This window comes from Emys orbicularis, chromosome 18 (assembly GCF_028017835.1).
Source record: "Emys orbicularis isolate rEmyOrb1 chromosome 18, rEmyOrb1.hap1, whole genome shotgun sequence".
NCBI lineage: Eukaryota > Metazoa > Chordata > Testudines > Emydidae > Emys > Emys orbicularis.
The window spans coordinates 13137510-13157851 of record NC_088700.1 but is presented as its reverse complement, the minus strand read 5'-3'; the positions used below and the strand labels follow the sequence as shown (position 1 = coordinate 13157851).

General features: G+C 43.2%; 1 protein-coding gene and 1 non-coding gene across 2 annotated transcripts in view; one reads left to right on the top strand and one right to left on the bottom strand.

Annotated features, from left to right (window-relative positions):
- NUP188 (nucleoporin 188) overlaps positions 1 to 20342 on the top strand; it is a 48278-nt gene that overhangs the window by 21937 nt on the left and 5999 nt on the right. Inside the window, exons 22-38 of the mRNA XM_065418677.1 lie at positions 53 to 119; positions 714 to 842; positions 5606 to 5739; positions 6458 to 6564; positions 7166 to 7372; positions 7974 to 8143; positions 9279 to 9348; positions 10329 to 10396; positions 11825 to 12020; positions 12749 to 12826; positions 13990 to 14075; positions 14599 to 14744; positions 15789 to 15970; positions 17335 to 17535; positions 18254 to 18346; positions 18572 to 18730; positions 19825 to 19962. Of these exons, the coding sequence (XP_065274749.1) occupies positions 53 to 119; positions 714 to 842; positions 5606 to 5739; positions 6458 to 6564; positions 7166 to 7372; positions 7974 to 8143; positions 9279 to 9348; positions 10329 to 10396; positions 11825 to 12020; positions 12749 to 12826; positions 13990 to 14075; positions 14599 to 14744; positions 15789 to 15970; positions 17335 to 17535; positions 18254 to 18346; positions 18572 to 18730; positions 19825 to 19962 (2231 nt within the window). The remainder of the gene's footprint in view (positions 1 to 52; positions 120 to 713; positions 843 to 5605; positions 5740 to 6457; positions 6565 to 7165; positions 7373 to 7973; positions 8144 to 9278; positions 9349 to 10328; positions 10397 to 11824; positions 12021 to 12748; positions 12827 to 13989; positions 14076 to 14598; positions 14745 to 15788; positions 15971 to 17334; positions 17536 to 18253; positions 18347 to 18571; positions 18731 to 19824; positions 19963 to 20342) is intronic.
- Positions 13116 to 13272, bottom strand: LOC135891476 (U1 spliceosomal RNA). Its single transcript, XR_010562266.1, has one exon. It is a non-coding gene; the product is annotated as a U1 spliceosomal RNA (small nuclear RNA).

Sequence of the window (20342 nt, the reverse complement as noted above, 5' to 3'; positions counted from 1 at the left end):
AACTCAACAACTGCTCTCTCTGAAGACTGAATCCATTCTTCTTGCTTTTCAGGGTGCCTAATCCTGCAGCTCATCCATGCTATTCTGAATCTCTGCCCTGAAATGGATCCTCACAGCAGGTAAGGGGGAAGTGAATTTCATACATCACTGTATATGCAACAGCCCCATTTACAGTGCAGAAGACTTCAGTCACTGTTCTTTTGTTTGTAACTTGGAATGTGAAATACTAAACTGGCAACAGTATAGTGTGCTGCTTTGTAGCCTTGGTGCATCTTGCTTACGTTGAGCCCAGGGAAATGTAGAAAGGGGTGGGAGAGAGGACAAACCCAGATGGTTATGCAAAGCTGCTGATGAAGGGAAGGAAACCAGTGGACAGACTTAATTTTATACTGCTGCAGATGTGCACATTCCAGACTGCCATCCACTTCTCTGTGGTTGGTGTGCCCACTCTGAGGGTTTGCACCTAACATATTGGGGAATGGGGGAGAGATGAAGTGAGGGGGTGGTATAGAAATTGAAAGAAGTTACTTTGTGTTAACTTTCATGGTGTGTGGTGGATCAGTAGGACCCTTCTATCTTGCACATTTCTAATGTGCTCATCCCTGTAGTGTCTGGGTTGATGCTGGCACTGATACATGTTGAGTGTATCAGATCAGGCAGAGGACCTTTCCTTTGATTGCTTGCTTTCCAATGTCTGTGTCCTTGTCTTGCAGCAATGCTCCAAGCCTGCAGTCCTTGTGCATCTTCAGCCTGGCCAACACGGAAGCAGGACAGGCTGTCATTAACATCATGGGCATCGGTGTGGACACCATTGATATGGTAATGGCCTCACAGTCCTGTAGGTGAGTCGCATGTTCCACTCTTGTGGCATGGAAAAAGCAGCAACAAATCATATTTGAAATGTGGTTTAACTGGGTTACATGTTGCTGGGAGTCAATGGAGCTGCCAGTGAGGGCAACTGTCTCTGATCAAAATTCTGAAAAAATTACCAAGAACCTGCTGCTTATTCACAGCTTTCTGTCGCTGTGCTTATTCTCTTCATAGACATTCCCTGATTCCTGCAGTTGCTTTTCATTTCTGATTTTGCTTAGCCTAACTGAGTATTGCACTATGGAAATGAGATGTGGGTATGCTTGATTGTTTCACACTTGCTTGTAGTAATGCTATTATAAAGAGCTCACTAGATTCAGCATATAAAAGTACCAAATTAAGTAAAAGGCAGGAAAATTATGGCAAAAGTTCCAATTTTATTGCCTCCAAATCATGCCTTGAGTCCAGTACAATCTGCTAGCATGAGTAAACCATTACAAAGCTTGAGTTGCAGTGTTAGAAAGTCCTTGTGGTTTCTTGATTAATCAGTTTCTTAAAGGTGGATTCCTGAAGGCAGTACTGGGGGCTGCTTCACAACTTAAACCTCCTCCCCAACCAGTTATCAGGACAGTTACTTTTGGACACTTCAACAATGGTTAAATCCCTTTATTTATTAGTGTGTAACTAAAGGTCCTTCTCATAGAACTGGAAGGGACCAAAGGTCATTGAGTCAAGTCCAGTCTTCCGCCCTCACTAGCAGGACCAAATACTCTCCCTGACAGCTGGTTGTGGGTTTTTTTTGTTGTTGTTACCCCAGATCCCTAAATGGCCCCCTCAAGGATTGAACTCACAACCCTGGGTTTAGCAGGCCTGTGCTTTGAAAAACTCTCTCTGTCCCTTAATAGTGTGCTCAGGGGACCCACCCAGCCTTTCTGGCTCGGGAGCATTAACTCTTCAGATACTTTAACAAATCTGGTGGGGAAAGAGGGAACCTAGAATACAGTGAAAACAAATAGAAATATTGAATTAGAGATTTTTCACAGACTGATGCCACATGACTGCAGTACAGATAATCTGTAGTAGACGTTTTCAGACTTCTTAGTCTGGACCTTAAGTATGAGTGTGCGTGCGCGCGCACGGAGTACACCTGCCCTTCCAGTTGTGACCATGTGGACCCCATCCTCTCCCATTCATGATAGCATAAAATCTCTCATGAATGTAGCAGTTGCTTATGTGGAAAAGTAACATTAGGAAAGTACCTAAGCATTTTAGCTGCCTTTAATGTGGGTTGCCCTTTGTGAAGAAAGTTAATCAAGCTGCTTACTTTGGCTCTTCATTTCATCTACCCTCCTATCTATTCTGCTCCTCCCCCCACCTGCACATACTGCTTTACCACGTAGTCCTCCTCTCCCCTGCACATTCAGGAAGCAAGGAAGAGAGCCAGCACTGTATGGCTTGCTGTCTCTTCACGGATCACTAGCAACTGCTTCCCAGACCACCAGTGGTATACAGAGGTCAGGGGTTTTCAACTCTTTGATCTGTCATAGAGACACATGACACTGCTATATTTGGTTATTTTACAGTAGCTGTTGGATGCTGTCTCATCACCCTGTTTATACAGTTGGCTGTTGTTCCTTAGCCAAGTTTGATTTAGTCAAAAATAGTTCCTTAACAATAGTGTCCCAATAGTGTGCTCCCTTTCCTCTCCTTAAAATGACCATCACTTATTTATATGCAGCATTGTTGTAGTCGTGTTGGTCCCAGGATATTAGGGGGACAAGGTGGGTGAAGTAAGCTTTTATTGGACCAACTTCTGTTGGTTAGAGAGACAAGCTTTTGAGCTTACACACAGCTATTTGGACAGTTACCTTACATCTGTATCAAAGGTAGCATGCATCAGCAGTTATGATACTATGTGTGCTCCAGGGCCTTGTTTACCCATCTATGCCAAGGACATTTTAATCTTTTTGATACTCTTGCTTTTATACATTAGTCCTTGAATTGTTCTGGCCTTGCCTCTGTACTTCCCCTTTCCATGCTTCCTGTGACTTGCTTCTATAAAAATGAAGTAGCATGATCTTAGAAATTTTAGATTTATTTTACTTGTTTGGTCCAACAGTTATACTCACTCACTGGAGAATTTCAAGGGAATTGCACGCATTGCAGATTTGTGGAAGTAAGTGTAATATTATGCAAGCCAGAACCACCCCACCCTTCCAAAAAACCCTTATGTTCAGATAACATGCTGTGTCTGACTTATGGTGAAGACTAGCTTTATCTCATCCTCTTGTCCCTCTGTATTATAGCCTTTGTAATACGTAAAATCACCCATAATTTGGAAACATACATGACGTTGGCATGGCGGGATGGGATAAGGATAAAGCATCAGTTTCAATTCTGAATTGCCTCTTTGTTTTCATGGAATTATCTAAACACAGTAATAACTCTATCGTTCAGATTGTAACAGCTGACATAAGTCTGATCTTGAACTTGGCTCTCCTCTGTGTAACTTTCTGTAAATTTTCCTTTCTGCCTGTATTTTCTTCTCCATAGTCTCTGTGCATAGTAGAATCTTTTTGCAAAGTTTTGAGGTTAGTTTCTTAGTTATGGGAGTCTGAAGAAATAAAGACGGGGACTCAAAATTGTTACAACTTGTTTTGTCTTTTCATAACTGAAAAATGGCTTGGTCTGAAAACTTCACATTTGTTTTACATGCTAATTCTCAGTTAGAACTGACACACAGGACTGTTACTAACAAGCTGAAGTGGAAAAGCTTGTAATTACGAAGGGTCAGATTTTAAGGCTTTAAGTATAAGATTGTTTCTGCGACCGGCTTTGTGACAGTTGTAGGTAACATGGCATGTATCTGCAGAGTTTCATAAGGGGAACTAGTTGGGGATTTGAAGAGGTTATAAACTCTGCCTGTTGCCTGAGGGAGATCTCAAGTAATCACCACAGACAGCGGAGGAGTTGGGTCCTGCTTACAGCAGGGTACCTTTGCCCCCTCTTTGTCCCAGACTAAGCAGCTCCTAAAGCAGCTGTCCAGTTAAGGGGAAATATTGGTCTTCATACTGAGGCCCCATCTAGCCACCACCCAAAACTGTGTGACCCGACTTCCAGTTTCACTCTGAGACACTGAGTGACCCTCTGCCCCAGGTATAGCAATTTGCCTCGCCTCATCTTCCTATTTCCTTGCCATGACCATTCCCATCTTAACACGCCTGCCCACCCCTAAAGATGTGTTGTGATGAAAAGGGGTTAGGAGGCCTTAAGGCTCACCCCTTCCACCTCTGCTTTGTTCCAGAACAAAAGGGAAGGGGGAGCCTGGACTTGTTAGGGGGAGGTGAGATCTGTTGGGAGGTTGTGGCATTAATCTCTAAAAAATTGTCCCTAAACTTTAATAAGGGTTAAAAAGGTTAATACAATTCAGAACCAGTTTTTTCTTTGTCTGACCGGTTTGGACTCTTTGTAAGTGAGACTAATGGTAAAAACAGCCCCTTACTGATTTGACAATCTACTGTGAAACCAAAGGCCATGTGGATCCTCTAACATCCGCTGATATAGACAGCAGAGTTTAGGACCTTCATGAGTGCAACATTTGCCAGAGACTTTTCATTTTGCACTAACCAGGATAAGATGTGCTAACAGCCAGTGGAGGTTTCTGCTTTTAAAAAGCCATCATAGGAGAAAATAATTATGCATTCAAAATTAAGAAAATTCAAAGTTAAATTCTCTGCACTAGCTTGAACTCTGCCCCAGATACCTGTCCAACTCCCACTTGTAGACTAGAAGCTCCCCTTTTAACATTTGCATTTCCATTCTTCAATCCCTTTCCTCCAGTACAGATCACTCACTCCCACTAAAACAGTGTACTAGCCTATGAAATGCTAAATAGCTAACACATGGGAGTGAGACCTCTCCCCATTAAAGAATAGACTACAGTATCTTATGTCTTTTTCCACTTACACATCACCTTCTGATCTACTATCAGACTGTAGGGAGTTCTATCAGACTGTAGACCACCCAACACACTGAAAAGAGAGATGCCTCTAAACAGTTACACTTTCTGCAGAGAGATCTATGACCCATGGTACATTGCCAAAAGAAAGTATTTCCCATATGGTGCTCATTGAACAATATATGTACTCTAAAGGGTGGGTTTATGTTCCATGCAGAAGGAGGTGAAACTCTCATGGGAGGGTGAGCAAGATATGGGGAAAGAGTTACCGTGGGTGGAGGAATCTTAACTTCAGATGTCTTTGCTTTCTAATGTTTAAGTGAATTATGTCTCAAACTTAACTTTTTTTTGGCTGGTAATTAAGTTTTTAGCTTAATTTTTGTTGGTTTTAATCTCCCTCCTCCTACTCCTTGGCAATAATGGACGATACAAGAGTTTTTAAAAAAAATTACAGTTTTTGGGGGTTATTGGGTCTGTCTGAAAACTGCTTTTTGCACTCCTCGAACTTAAAAACTTATGAGCCAATTTAACTCCAACCTAGGGAAGAAGGAAAATCACAGAACAGTTATGCACCCCAAAGACAAGGGTTGAGAATAGAAACACACTCAGACCCTTGTGCTACTATTATAAACTTAAGATTAGTTATGCAGTAGTTTTTTTGCATTATATTGCTATACTTGCATGATAAGTGAGAGTGAATAGAGTTCTCTTACAACCTTTGCTCTTGCTTGATAGGACCACAGAATACTGAATTTGCTATTTGAATACTGTACAGCTAATGAGCATCATTTGAGTTGATTTTAATGCATTCCTTTTGGTTTCTGTTTGGCAACACAGCGATGAGTCACTGGGCCAGGGCCAGCTGCTGATCCAGACAGTAAAGCTGGCGTTCTCGGTCACCAATAACGTCATCCGGTTGAAATCCCCTTCTAGCGTGGTATCCCCACTAGAACAGGCACTTACTCAGCATGGTATGTACCTCTTTGTTGGTCAGCCCAGGCAGTAGTGTCTGTCCCTCGCACACAGATAATGTGTAACTTGCTAACATTGGATTGAGGTATGACTTCTCTGAACAGTGCAGTTCTCATCCAGCATACCAGTGATGGGAGGGCGCCAAAGGGCATTCTCCTTCTCCAAGGGATTAGCCAATGGACATTTAGTAAATTCCCTATAATGTGGACTAGGCTAACAAGTTTTCCCCTTGCATTATAATCTTTACGGAACCCTCTTATACAATGACCCTGGGTATGTGACACTGGACCCACTTTTGGGAGGGTAGCAGAATTGTTTTTCTCTTGCTCTTCACCCACTAGGATCTTGGTGGCACTGATGCTTCCGGTTCTTTGCAGCTCTGGGAGCAGTGTGGAAGCTTTGAACTATATTCTCATTGTTGACTCACCAGGACTGCTTTCTAATAGCTGCCTACTGTTATTTTCACTTGTTTTGTTTACTGCTTTCCAACATGAGACAGTGCTGAACGGTATGGTAAAGCAACTGCCAGTAGTACCTACGGCTAGACCCATCCGTTGTCCTCTTGGAAAGCTGAATTCATTCCCTCTCACTCCCTTTCCACTCTAGTATAGAGTAGTATGACTGCCTACTAAATACTTGCTGAATAGTCTATCTCAAAGAGCCCTCATAGGAGACTATTCCAGCTTCTCGCCTGTGATTTAATTGTGTTCTCACCAGGTGCTCATGGGAACAATCTGATCGCTGTCTTAGCCAAATATATCTACCACAAACACGACCCAGCACTGCCACGCCTTGCCATCCAGCTGCTCAAACGACTCGCTACGGTAAAACTAAGTTTCTCACAAGTGCTTTCCCATGCTTTCCCTTTTTGTTGATTCCACCACTTAAACTGTCTCCAGTGACCCTCCAAGATACAGCCTGTGAGTGTCCTTGCTTTGAGATTTCCAACCTTGTCAAAAAGGAACCTATATTAAGACTTATCCAGGGACCCTGTATTAAGACTTATTCTTTACCTATTAGACTAACACTTTTTGATTGTTAAAATCTGAAAGCTCCTCTGGGTTTTATTTAGGCATTTAAATGGTGCAATTTCAGGGGTATTAATTTTAACATGTCTCAGCCCAAATCTATCTAGCTGTCGGTCTGTCTTCTTCAGTTTTACCCCTTTCCTTGTGAAATAGATGAGGAATGGAGCATAATTCCTAAAGAGGCAACCAAAACTCAGAACGATTTGGCAATTTTCTACATGTTCCATTAAAATCAAAATTATTTCTTGATTTCCCCTCTCCCACGTCCCTGCGCTCAAGGGTGAGAATTTTCTGGAATTTCAGTTTAAAACAAATATCACAAGCCCCATTTATATATTGCGAGGAAGCATCATAGTGTTTATCTACATTTTTTTAGCGTGTTTCTTCCCTTTTGCAGGTGGCGCCAATGTCTGTTTACGCCTGCCTTGGGAGTGATGCTGCTGCCATTCGTGATGCCTTTTTGACCCGCCTGCAGAGTAAGATTGAGGACATGCGCATTAAAGTCATGATCCTGGAGTTCCTCACTGTTGCTGTAGAGACACAGCCTGGGCTCATTGAGCTGTTCCTGAACCTGGAAGTGAAAGATGGGAGTGATGGGTCAAAGGTAAAACAGCAAGTGTCTACATAAGCATTTACTGGAGTAACAGGATATTCCTATCTTTACATATGGCTTGGAGCTTTCCTGGCTTTGTTCCTTATTTTAGTAAAGATCTCTAAGGCTTTACTTTGTCCTCAGTATGAGTGTCTTTGTCATACATCCCGAGGCACCTGACAAGATATTGAACATTGGTTTTAATGCTGTGTAGCCTGATTCTGGGACGAGAACCTTATGACCTTCTGATCAATTGGCAACAAGGTTCCCTTCGACCAAAGAGAAATCTTCCTGTGTTCTCCAACCACTATGCAAGCACCTCCTGTTTCAGTATGCTATTTCATTGCACCTGCAAAATACACAGGGAAGTAAAACTTTTTTCCTGCCCCTTGAAGTAATCTGACTTATACAAATAATTTATTCCGCTTTTCACTGTCTTTTTAGATATTCCTCATAAGTGTTCTATATTAAATGTATGTGTATATGAAATACACACCTATACCATGTGCTCAAGCTTTACTTCCCTGTGTATTTTGTAGGTGGAATTAAATAGCATACTGAAACAGGAAGTGGTTGGATGTAGATGTCTCTCATTTTCTCCCTCTTGCTTTAGGAATTCAGCTTAGGGGAATGGAGTTGCCTCCAAGTGGTTTTGGAACTGATAGACTCCAAACAGCAGGAAAGATACTGGTGCCCTCCCCTCTTGCACCGGGCTGCAATTGCATTCCTTCATGCTCTGTGGCAGGACCGTCGGGATAGTGCCATGCTGGTCCTGAGGACCAAGTGAGTCATTGTTTTTCTATGCTGTCTTTAGATGTGGCCTATATTCCTTGTTTCTAGATGTATAACTTTGGCTGTTTTCAAAATATATTTTGTTTGAATGGGCTCAGTTTACCAAGCTCTCCAGATCACTCTGTGTGACTGCCCTGTCCTCAGCATTTACTATACCGCCAAACTTTGTGTCATTGGCAAATTTTATCAGCAGTGATTTCATATTTATTTCCAGTTCATTGATGAAAATGTTGAATAGCATTGGGCCTAGTACCATTCACAGGCTGATTGAGAATGGGCTGTTTTAAACTCTATTTCAGTGAATAGAAATGAACATATCCCACCAGTTCTGACCGGTTGGAGGATGCCTTTTAATTGTAACTTAGATACTTGGTGGTCAGACTCAGAGGCTTCTCAGCTAATAGCTGGTTAGATCTCCTCCTCCAGTCTCCTGGTAACCTGCTTTGCATGCAAAACATTGGGGAAAATTTCAGTAGTTAGGGACGTTTATGTTAGGGAAAAATTAAACTTTCTGTTGTGAAGCACATATGCACAATTCTGTTGAAGTAACCCTCCTCTTTCAGTGTGCTCTGCACTGCCAGGTGAGTAGTGTTACTACAGGTATGGTGTGTGAAATATCTCAGACAGTGGAGTTTGCAGTGAAAGGCTGGCAGGATCAGGCTGTTCTTGTCAGGTGTGCTGTTTAGGTCCGTGGCTCTCAACCAGGGGTACGTAGAGGTTTTCCTGGGGATACATCAACTCATCTAGATATTTGCCTAGTTTTACAACAGGCTACATAAAAAGTACTAGCACAGTCAATGCAAACTAAAATTTCCTACAGACAGTGATTTGTTTATACTGCTCTATGTACTATGCACTGAAATGGAAGTATAATATTTATATTCCAATTGATTTATTTTATAATTATATGGTAAAAATGAGAAAATGAGCAATTTTTCAGTAATAGTGTGCTGTGACACTTTTTTGTATTTTTATGTCTGATTTTGTAAGCAAGTAATTTCTAAGTGAGATGTAACTTGGGGGTACGCAAGACAAATCAGAGCCCTAAAAGGGGTACAGTAGTCTGGAAAGGTTGAGAGCAATAGGAGAAGTATGGTAACTTACAGTATTTTGTGTGTGTTTTTAGGCCAAAGTTTTGGGAAAACTTAACCAACCCCCTCTTTGGGACCCTTTCTCCCCCCTCAGAAACATCAGAGGTGAGTTGTTAATAAGGACTGAAAATAGCTGTGTTTTTCTGAGAAGTGAGTGGTGCGTGCAACTTCCTTCCTTTTGCTTGTTGCCATCTCAGAGGAAATATGGTTGGGTAAAGCACAAAGAGGAGTTCTGAGAGTGGGTTTTATTTCCAACACTTGCACGGATTAGCTGTGTAACTTGGATTAGTCTCCTGAACTCTCACTGCCTCTGTTTCACCATCTGTAAAACAGAGATAACCTCTACCTAATAGGGACGATGAGGCTTACCTCCTTAATGTTTGTAAAGAACTAGTACACTAGATGTGCAATTGTGTGTGTGTGTTTATATACATACATGTACAGGATAGTTTGCTCCTGTTCCCAGACATCTGAACAATCTCTCCTCCTTATTGGGCCTACCTCAGACTGACTTGGGCTCCTGAGGATTTTGCCAATCTTCTGCTTTGAAAACTTCTGTCTTCCCTGTGAAAATCTTAATCCCCCTCCATCCAGCTGTCATACAGATTTGAATATGGTGCTCTTCCCTTGTTGGCAGAGTAGATGAGCACTGTCTACTAAGGCAGCTGCTCTTACATAAGGCCATTTGATCCTTACTCCCACCCTAACTAGAGAAGATGGCTGTGGCACTCTCATGGGTGGGACAGTTCTCACAGGAAAGTATAGTACCATTCACTCTGCCTCTAGGTGATGAGCAGGCACAAGTCTTGCTTCCATCCCTGTCAGCCCCAGGGAGGCCCAGAGGGTTGCTTTGTGCTACTCCCTAGGCCCAGTTGGCATAATGCTCAGGAATCCAAGGGTAACAGGAAAACTGGGGCCACTTGAATAGCATAAGGGGGCTTGATTGACAGTGTGGGTGCCCTGGACTTTTTAGACTATGGTCCTCAACTCTCTTTGTAGGACAGAGCTTGGGACACAGTGCTGCCAGATCTGACCTGGAGCAACAGATAACTTGCTTATGCTCTGCTTTTATTCCCTCTTTGTAGCTCAGTGTCTTGGACACTTGTGCCTTAATCATGAAAATCATCTGCCTGGAGATCTACTATGTGGTCAAGTGAGTCATTGACAATCTGTCCTGCTCTAGAGTTTTCAATGATGCTTGGGGCACCTGAAAGTGAGGGCAAAGTCCTGCACTGTGTGTGGAGTACATACTAAGAGATTATCCATGTTTGAGGGAGAGGCAAGTTGAAGCAAACAGTTCTATGGAAATGCTGGAGGGACAGTCAGTAGTTTACCTGTGGCCGCTGGGGCTCAGAAGAGAAGAGCACAAGCCTGCCTCATTTGATTTGAATTTCATGCAGCCATCTATTAGAGGAATAGATGTCATGAGAAGAGTTTCTGTGGCCTGTAAATGTGACATTCTGGGTATGGATCACAAAAGAGGAATATCTGTCCTGGAATAATGAGACTTTAAATATTTGTAAGCTCATTATGGGACTATGCTAGCCACATGTAATACAGTGAAATGTTCCCATCACACACTGGATGCTAGGACTAAAATTAGGACAATCTAGCTTTTCTCCAACTCTGTAGCAGTGCATAGTATTAAGTTTGTGTCCATGATGTTTATGCCAGAAAATTTTACTTTGCTTCAGTAGGATTCTTTGGATAGAGTGGGATAATTGTGTTTTATAAAAAAGTTTCACCATTTTAATATCTATAATTATGGCATGACATTAATTTACTACTTTAGCTTCTTGTAATGTTGGGTTTGTCTTTTTGGAGGGTGGGGCAAGGACATTCTTCTGTTGGTCTAGCATTGCCAGATATGGTATTTTATGGTATTGAGGTAATACTACATAGAATAGTCTCTATTAAACATATTTCCTTTGATAAGCTTAGTTTTGTTTGAAGTGTGTATCAACTCTGTAAAATAACACTGAGGGGGTTCAAGTTTGTGTCTCTGACTTCTAAATCAAACTTCCTCAGCTTACAAATGAATGGATGATTTTCTAGTTCCCAGACTTGCAAAACATATCCTGAGGTTTAGAAGTTCAGAAGTATGTTCTCTCTCTCTGTCCCACCAGAAATAAAATTCTCAGTAAGATTTAAAATTAAGTCTGAAACATGATCCAGAATGGATTCCAGCTTCTTCTCCCAGACCTGCGCTGTTCTGCAGGGCTAATAGGAAGCAGTAACTTACTTTTATCCCTAAAGTCAGCAGAATACACAGACAGGGAGCCGATTTTCTGAGTAAGAATGTGACTCTCTTACATACTCACTTTCCTGAATGTAACTACTGTTCCGAAAAGTTAGGAATAAATAAAAATCACATGTTTAAAAAGATGAGTTGGTTCTCTCCAGGGGTCACTCTTCTTCCATACCATTTGATGCAATAAGTGCATCTTCTGAATTCACTCTGTGTGGGACAGTCTTGCCCCACAAGCTGTGCCCATAACTTTCCAATCTGAATCTTAGGAGGAGCGTCTTCTCTGATCAAAGAATAAATGAATTATCTGATTTCTCTTCTTGGCTTTGTCAGGGGCTCACTGGACCAGTCCCTGAAAGACACCCTGAAGAAGTTCTCCACAGAAAAGCGCTTTGCTTACTGGTCAGGATATGTGAAGTCATTGGCATTGCATATGGCAGAAACAGAGGGTAGCAGCTGCACCTCCTTGACGGAGTATCAGATGCTGATCTCGGCCTGGCGAATGCTGCTGATTATCTCCACCAATCACGTAAGAGCCATCTTGACTAATAATGATTTGAATAGATACGGGCCCTGTTATTCAGGCCACATGTGGCGCAGTAAGGGATCAGGCTGTTGGCTTTTGTTTCCATTATCTTGTATGTGTACTCACAATCCGAATGGACACCAGTACCGTACAGCAGAATTACCTCAGTGAGTTTTGTTTTGCCAAGTGATCAAAACTAGCATACTGTATGTGTGTGGCATGGGAGTGAGGGGATGTTGCATCATTTCTATAATAAGTGTAAAGAAAGCCAATAACACTGTCTATACCCAGAGAGATGCAATAGGTAATTATTTTCTACTGCATTTTCCACTCCATGCATCTGATGAAGTGGGTTCTAGCCCACGAAAGCTTATGCCCAAATAAATTTGTTAGTCTCTAAGGTGCCACAAGGACTCCTCATTGTCTTTATAGTAAAGTGTGGTGAAGATGCCCAGTGTATACCCTGTCCCCAATTACCAGTCACTCAGTGTTAACTTTTTGCCCCTTGCTTTTCTAACAACTAGTAATTCTTAATTTTTCTCTATAATTTGAATCATCCAGCAGATGCAAAAGCCTATGCCACCTTGTAAATTAATAACAAATACAAAAAAAAAAGGGGGGGGGGGGTTGATGTTGGATTGGAAAGATGAGGGTGTGTGTTTTGTTGATGTAACTTTCACTATTGTGTATAATTAGTCTGAGCTCTCTCTTTGTCTCTGATCTGTCTCTAGGCAGATATAATGCATCTGACTGAATCTGCAGTCCGGCAGCAACTGTTTCTGGAGGTGCTAAGTGGGACCAAAGCTTTAGTAAGTGTTTGCATTTCAATTTGTAGCTCTTCAAGGAATCTGTTTCAAGAATGGGAGCACAATTGTCCAACTCCTTTGTGGAGCTCTAGTCTTGTATCTATTTGTGGTTCAGATTTTCCCTGATTCTGTGAGATTAGACTGAAACAAAAAGGTCTCTCTCAGAATTACTTTGCTCTCCATAAGTCTTTATTCTCCAAATTATATTTGATTTTCTTGGCCAGCAGGTGACACTGCAATTAGTGCTATCTAGTGATCCTGCAGCGTTGCCAGCTGTTTTTTTTTTTTTTTTTTGAGCACAAACGCAGTCCCCCACTACCACAAATTATGCAGTCGAGTTTCCCGCATTTGGGGAAATCGCAGGGGTCAGCACACCCGCAGTGCAATGGATGAGCCTCACCCTGGGAAAACCACCTTTGTGATCATGGTATCTCCCCTGCCAGCTGTTGAAAGGCAGGCATGGTCATTGGCTGGACCCTGTGTACTCATTCCAGCTACCTGCAGTGTCGCTTGCTATTGAAGGCAAGGTCGATTACCTGCCAGATCTTCAGTTGCTGCACTGTTTCTGCACCGGCTGATGATGACTATAATAGATGTTTCTTTTAGGTGGATGTTTCACCTGGGGATAATTTCCTCTCTTTCCTCTTGAGATAGCAAGAGGGAACGGTGGTTCATGGCTTTACGCCAATAAAAAACAAGTGTGCCACACTTTCCATTCCACGTAGGTTGCAAGTTGAGATGTAGAATTTATAAACAGGATCTTGCAATGGATCCTTGGAACATAGTAACCTCACTGCTGAGAGTTAAGTTCTGTTGACCAAATGGGCTAGCACTTAAAATGTGCTGTTAATATCCAGGACTCCACACGCTTTTCTTATCAGTCGTGGGGATGGATCTCTGCTCCCATAGCTCTGTGGAAGGACATATTGAATCGCATCATCTTTTTATAATCTATAGTACCATAAACCTCTTTAGCTACAACATGGCTGTTTCTCCACATACTCTGTTGACTACCTGCTCTGTACACAAATCTGCTTGGAATATAGCAGCTGGCAGGGGTGGGATGGGGAAGCAAGCTCTTAGTGCTCTCAATGTCTGTGTTGAGCCTCTTCATCTTTCTCATTTGTGAATGTTGCAACTGTAACTTTTGGGACATCTCTCCTTAGCTGCTGGTCCCCATGTCGGTGTTGTGCCTGCAGCTGGGGTCCATGCTGTGCACCCTTCTGCTGATCCTGCTGAGACAGTGGAAGAGGTAGGTGCGCTATTTGGATAACTCTTCATAAGTAAGCTAATAGTCACTGATGAATGTAAGAACTTGGAAGAAGATGTTTGAGTTGCTGTATAGACTGAATTGTCATGGTGATCTGGGAAATAAAACAATACCTTATTGTTGCACAATACTCTTTATCTTGCCAGGCCATGGCTTTGGGGACTGTGCGATCGCGGGATTCACATTGAGGGTGGAATTGATGATGGGTGCTGCTGCTGAACTTTATTGTTAAATAGTGATTTTATGCTTTTGAGAGTTTACTTTCACTGGGGAGAAGTGGGACAAGGAAACTTAAATTATAATGAGCCTGCAATCTCACTGTATTTCCGCCACACATTTCTGAAATATCCATGATGAGACCCTACTGATGACTTAAATTAAGCAAACTGTATCTGTGCCCCTACACACACATCCCCTAGACGTGATTTGCACAGATCAGTCACAGCCAAGATGATAAGTGGGGAATCTTGTCTCATCTGACGAGCTCTCCCTTTTTTGTTGTCAGCGAGTTGGGTTCTGTGGATAAAATCATAAACTCCTTGACGCAGATTCTGGAGGGAGTGCTGCAGGCAGATCAGCAGATGATGGAGAAGACCAAGGCCAAGGTGTTCTCTGCTCTCATCACTGTTCTGCAGATGAAGGAGATGAAAGGTGAGAGGGCCTGGCAGAGGTTATGAAGATCAGAGCTGCCACCATTGGAAACACTTGTGTCCCATTCAAACATTTTCGAGTCAGGAATGCCCACATTGTTGGCTGCCAGTGCAGGACAGTGACTATAGTTGGTAGCCAGTGGGATTTTTCTGTTTAATTTATCTTGTTTATTATTTATATTATGGTAGCTCCCAGAGGCCCCAGTCAGCATCCAAGTCCTGTTTTGCTTGGCGCTGTACAGCACAGAGTCAAAGGCACTCCCTGCTCCAAAGAGCTTACAGTTTCATCGCTTAATCTTTTTATCGTCCCCACGATCTGAATGCTGCAAGGCCTGTCTCCATGCACTTTTTGAGAAGAATTTAGGTTGAGCACGAGAGGGCTTAATTTTAGTTGTATTAGCACTTGTGCCCGCCGATGGGTTATTGTCAGCTATAATGATAGGGAAGGGTGGTGCAGTTCATAAAGTTGGACTATGTATATGATGGGAATTGAATATTTTAAGGGGTCTCAAACATGAGCTGGGTGTTTGTTAAATGAGAGAAATGTAGGAATTGCTGGACTAGACCACATCCATGGTTCCATGGTCCTTCAAGTCCAATATCCTGTCTCTGACAATGGCCAGTACCAGCTGCTTCAGAGAAAAGTGCAAAAAACCCTGTAATGGATAATTATAGAATAACTGCCCCTGCTAATGGCTGGTTTATGCTCTGAAGCATAAGAGGTTTGTAGCCATTTCCCCCCTCCCCCCCCAGAGATCCTGTTTATTATGATTGTACATATTTTCATTATCCAGATGAATGTCTAATCCCTTTTTGAGTCCTCCTAAGCTCTTGGCTCATTCGGCTGGCATTGTTAGGTCCCTCTGGAGTTCCTCACAGTCTCGTGTAGGTTATAAATAGATATCTGTAGAATAATGAAATGCAAAGCGAATAAGTCCTGTCTCTGAGAGGTGGAGGCCCCAGCAGTGCAGTAGTTAAACTGAAAACAGAAGAGAGAGGATGCTGAGTTAATCCATTGTGTGCTCTGTGTGTGTGTGTGCCATAGTGAGCGAGATCCCTCAGTACTCCCAGCTGGTGATGAGCGTGTGCGAGACCCTCCAAGATGAAGTAATTGTGCTCTTTGATCAGACACGACACAGCCTCACGTCTGGAGACTCTGCAGATGACAAGGACAGCATGGAAACAGATGATGCCTGCCGTGGTAAACACAAGGACCAGCGAGATGGGGTAAAGGAATCATTCGCCTGCTCTGCAGCCATGTTCTCTTTCTGTAAACAAAGTTACTTGCTGTGTCCGCTGCACCATAAAATGCCCCATCTGCATCATATCGCTAGGTAGAAAATGGAGTGTCTTGATGCTTTATTTTGCCGGATAGGATTTGCAGGGTTATTCGCTTCCTGGTGGCAGAGCCCCTGTGCTTATGCCCAGACATAGGGGATAGGTTATTGAGACATGCTTCTCTTGCTATACTAAAAGTTCTGGGAAGGTGCTCTTCAGAAATCTGCTCCTTCTTGTGTGCAAGGCTGTTTGAACTTTAATACGAGGTTCCTGAAAACACACGGAGCCTGTTCTTAGCAGGCGTCTCTTCCAGAATATTTAGTTAACACCCTCTGATTTCTCTGGTATCTACGGAGGTGTTTAAAAATATTCCCTACCATGTGTCTGCTGACAGTGTACATGGCTGGCTTGTTTCTCTATGATGCAAGTCAAAGACCTTGCCTCCAGCACCTTGCGTCTCCTATACATCAAGCAGGTCAGTTACTAGTGGCAATATATATACCTCCTGAGATAACAACCCCAGGAGAGCAAGTCTGGAAGTCTGATTGTGTCCGTCCTGTATGCTGAATTTACATTTGCCAAGTAGCAGATAGGTCTGAACTGCCCTATAGACTACAGTAAGTGGGATACCAAGGAGGATTGTGGTTTCTTTGTTGGAGCTGGGGACTTGGGGTCAGGACGCCTGGGTACCATCTCTGCTATTGACAAGCTCTGTAACCTTGCCTGAGTTATTTAACCTCTCTGTAAAATTAGTATTATGTTTACTACCTCCCAGGGCACTGAGACTATTAATACTTAAAATTTGCTTGGAAATGATCATGAAAGGTTTTATAAGAGCAATGTGGTGGTTGTCATAGGAACAGTTAGGATACTCCCACCTCAAAGGGGGAAGAGTGAACCCTTGAAATTTTGGGCTCAAATGTGCAAAAGTCTTCAGTTGCCTCTGTGTATGTTTCACACTTCACTCCTTTGTGACCCATTACCTCTAAAGAGACTGTGGGTTGGTCCTGACTGTGAAGGACTATTGTAGCTGTGAGTCTAGTGGTGTCAGGTCTCCTCTGAGTACCTTACTGCAGGAAATGGATTGTTATTGCTTCTCTCCGAAATCTGTTTTAAGGAATTTTGCTACTATGCAGCCCAGTAAGTGTACATAGTGTTTACTGATGCCATAATTCATGTATGTGAGAACAGTTACAATTTAGATCCCATCTACCCATTTGTTTTTGGACAGCCTTTTAATGTCTGTCTTTCCTCCCTATCCCGCACTCTGGGATCTCTCATGTCCCTTTCTCCCTCCTTCCCTGGTGCCGCAGGTGTGTGTTCTAGGGCTGCATCTGGCAAAGGAACTCTGTGAAGTAGATGAAGATGGAGATTACTGGCTGCAGGTTACTAGGAAGGTCCCTATGCTGCCTACTATCTTCACTGCCCTAGAGATCAGCCTGAGAGTTAAACAAAACCTTCACTTCACAGAAGCCTCATTGCATCTACTGCTGACCTTAGCCAGGACGCAACAGGTGAGAGAGACACACAAATGAGAGCTTCTTGCTGGATTGTTGGCTCTATATTTAAAATGCAGTTCATCTCACTGCACTGTGTGTTGGCAGCATCAAACTGTACAGCTGAGCAGTGGCGCCATTAAAGCCCTGCCAAGGGGGAGGATTTAGTTGTAGGTCTTGTACGAAGAACTGCTTAGTATTTCCTTTCCTTACTTTTCTGGATAATGGAATGTCTGTGCTGGAAGAACAGAACCAATCCTGCCCTAGTGTAAACCTATAATTCAAAGCAAGTGCTTTCCCTGCAAACACCCCCCCGCCCCATCCAAATGTAGCCAGTACAGCTAAGACAGCTCTGAAATGCAAGAATCTGCTCTCCCTGTAGCCATAATATAAAGCAATACTTTTTTATTGAGACCTCAGCCCTGTACAGGGGGAGGAATATGTAAGGTTCCTTTCTTACAGGAACTTTCAGTCAAAGACCGAGGGGACACACAGGGTACCAGCAGATGAGGAGGTGTGTTCATCACACAGCCATGTCGGGGGAGGATGTTGTTTTTCATTTTAATGAAAGAAAAGTAGCACTGTCTGGGGTGATGGAATTCAGGTTTCTGGGCTGCAGGGAAGAAGTGTCTGAAAGAGAAGGGTGGATGTGTAGAAAACAGAAGTGCTAGGGGCATCTCCCCCAGCTCAGAGACAATGGTGGTACCTCTGACAGTGACTTTTCTGTGTTGTGCAGGGTGCAGCAGCTGTGGCTAGTGCTGGTGTCACACAGAGCATCTGTTTGTCCCTCTTGAGCGTATACCAGCTCAGCACTAATGGAACAATTCAGGTGAGTGCTGCTTCCTCTTGATGTGGATTTGAAACTCATTGGGAAAACTGTCCTGCTCACCCTCTGCTGGCTCTGTACTGGAGCAGTCATGGGAATAGAAGAGATGAGCACTGTCACATGTGCCCTGGAGAACTCTGATGCCATTGTGAGAAGTGTGGGGGTGTATTTGAGGGAGCAGAAAAACAAATAAACCATGTGTCTTGTTGTTGTGGCTGGTCTGTTCAGACACCTGTTTCATCTCGGAAGTCTCTGGATGCCCCATCCTGGCCTGGGGTCTATCGTCTCTCCATATCATTGATGGAGCGCCTTCTTAAGACACTAAGGTACAACTTCCTGACAGAGGCACTGGACTTTGTGGGTGTCCATCAGGAGAGGATTCTTCAGGTATGTCCACCCCTTCCCCTGTAATAGCTCAGTTGTCATGTATGTAACAGTAGCAGCCAGAATGTGCGCAGCTAGACACAGAAGACACAGTCCCTCCCTCAAATAGCTTACATTCTTCAAAAAATAGGTGAAGAGTTGGGGAAAGGGATTCACAAGGAAAGGGGTCAGACAGGTGATGGATACATGTCTTGGTAGCTATTAGATCCTGAGTTGTTAGCACTCATCCATCACTCTTGCTCTTGGGGGTCCTAATTCTGCTACAGCTGTTTCATGCACTCACTCAACGCAATAACAGTTGTGGGTGCTGGGTGAGAACCTAAAGACTGTAACCATCTGGTTGGAAAAGGAGAAACTGAAAACTGTTCTTAGAGGTGACCTCGCTCGGACTCCATCAGGTAATGAAAATGCTGCAGTCAAGACCCAGTGTCCACTTAGGTGGGCAGGTCGAATATCTAATACAGGGGTCGGCAACCTTTCAGAAGTGGTGCGCCGAGTCTTCATTTAATCACTCTAATTTAAGGTTTCGCGTAACACATTTTAACGTTTTTAGAAGGTCTCTTTCTTTAAGTCTATAATTTAGAATTAAACTATTGTTGTATGTAAAGTAAATAAGGTTTTTAAAATGTTTAAGAAGCTTCATTTAAAATTAAATAAAATGCAGAGCCCCCTGGACCGGTGGCCAGGACCCGGGCAGTGTGAGTGCCACTGAAAATCAGCTCGCATGCCGCCTTTGGTACACGTGCCATAGGTTGCTTACCCCTGATCTAACATTTAAATCCCTGTAACAGCTGAACTTTGTCAGGGCAAATTTGCTGAATAGCCCTGTTCCTAGGTAGGTGCTGAATTGTCTCTGTGTTAGCAGATTTCTTCGATAAATAGCTCTCTTGTTTTGGAGCAGGAGCACCTGCTGACTGGAACTGGCTAACTTGTAAACCTCAATGAGTTCAGAATGTCACTGGTGTCTCCAGTCTGTATTGGAGCTGGTAATTCTCCCACTGCTTTCTCCTTATGTGTATTCAGCTCTTCCTTCTAAGTAGGAGATAAGTATTTTTGTGCTCTGTCCATCATGGTCTGCATCATTTCTCTCTCTCCAGTGCCTGAATGCAGTACGGACAGTGCAGAGCCTGGCCTGTCTGGAAGAAGCTGACCACACTGTTGGCTTCATTCTTCAGCTCTCCAACTTTATGAAAGAGTGGCATTTCCACCTTCCGCAGCTCTTGAGGGACATACAGGTAGTACGCAGGGGAATGCTTTGGTTCCTACATTTTCCCACACACTGCCCAGCACAGCAGGACAGAGAATGTGCCTAAGGGAGAGAGCTTGTAAATAGCTCTTTCATTGAAGCTGTTTTAATGGGGATCATAACAGGCCATTAAAGGAAGGCAGCTCTTTATCATGAAGGACCCTACAGTCACACAGCGAGGTACATTTAATTGAGGGGGAGAAATTGACTGGGACTTGGAGGTGACAACTTTTGGAGGATTGGCTGTCTTAGTGCATGTGGGTTGGAACCTCAGGGTCAAGATCTTAAGGAAAACATTGGTAAAATCTGAAAACGCCGTTGTTGCCCATTCTCTGGGGTGAAAGGTTCTGTTCAGACTGGATTTTTAAA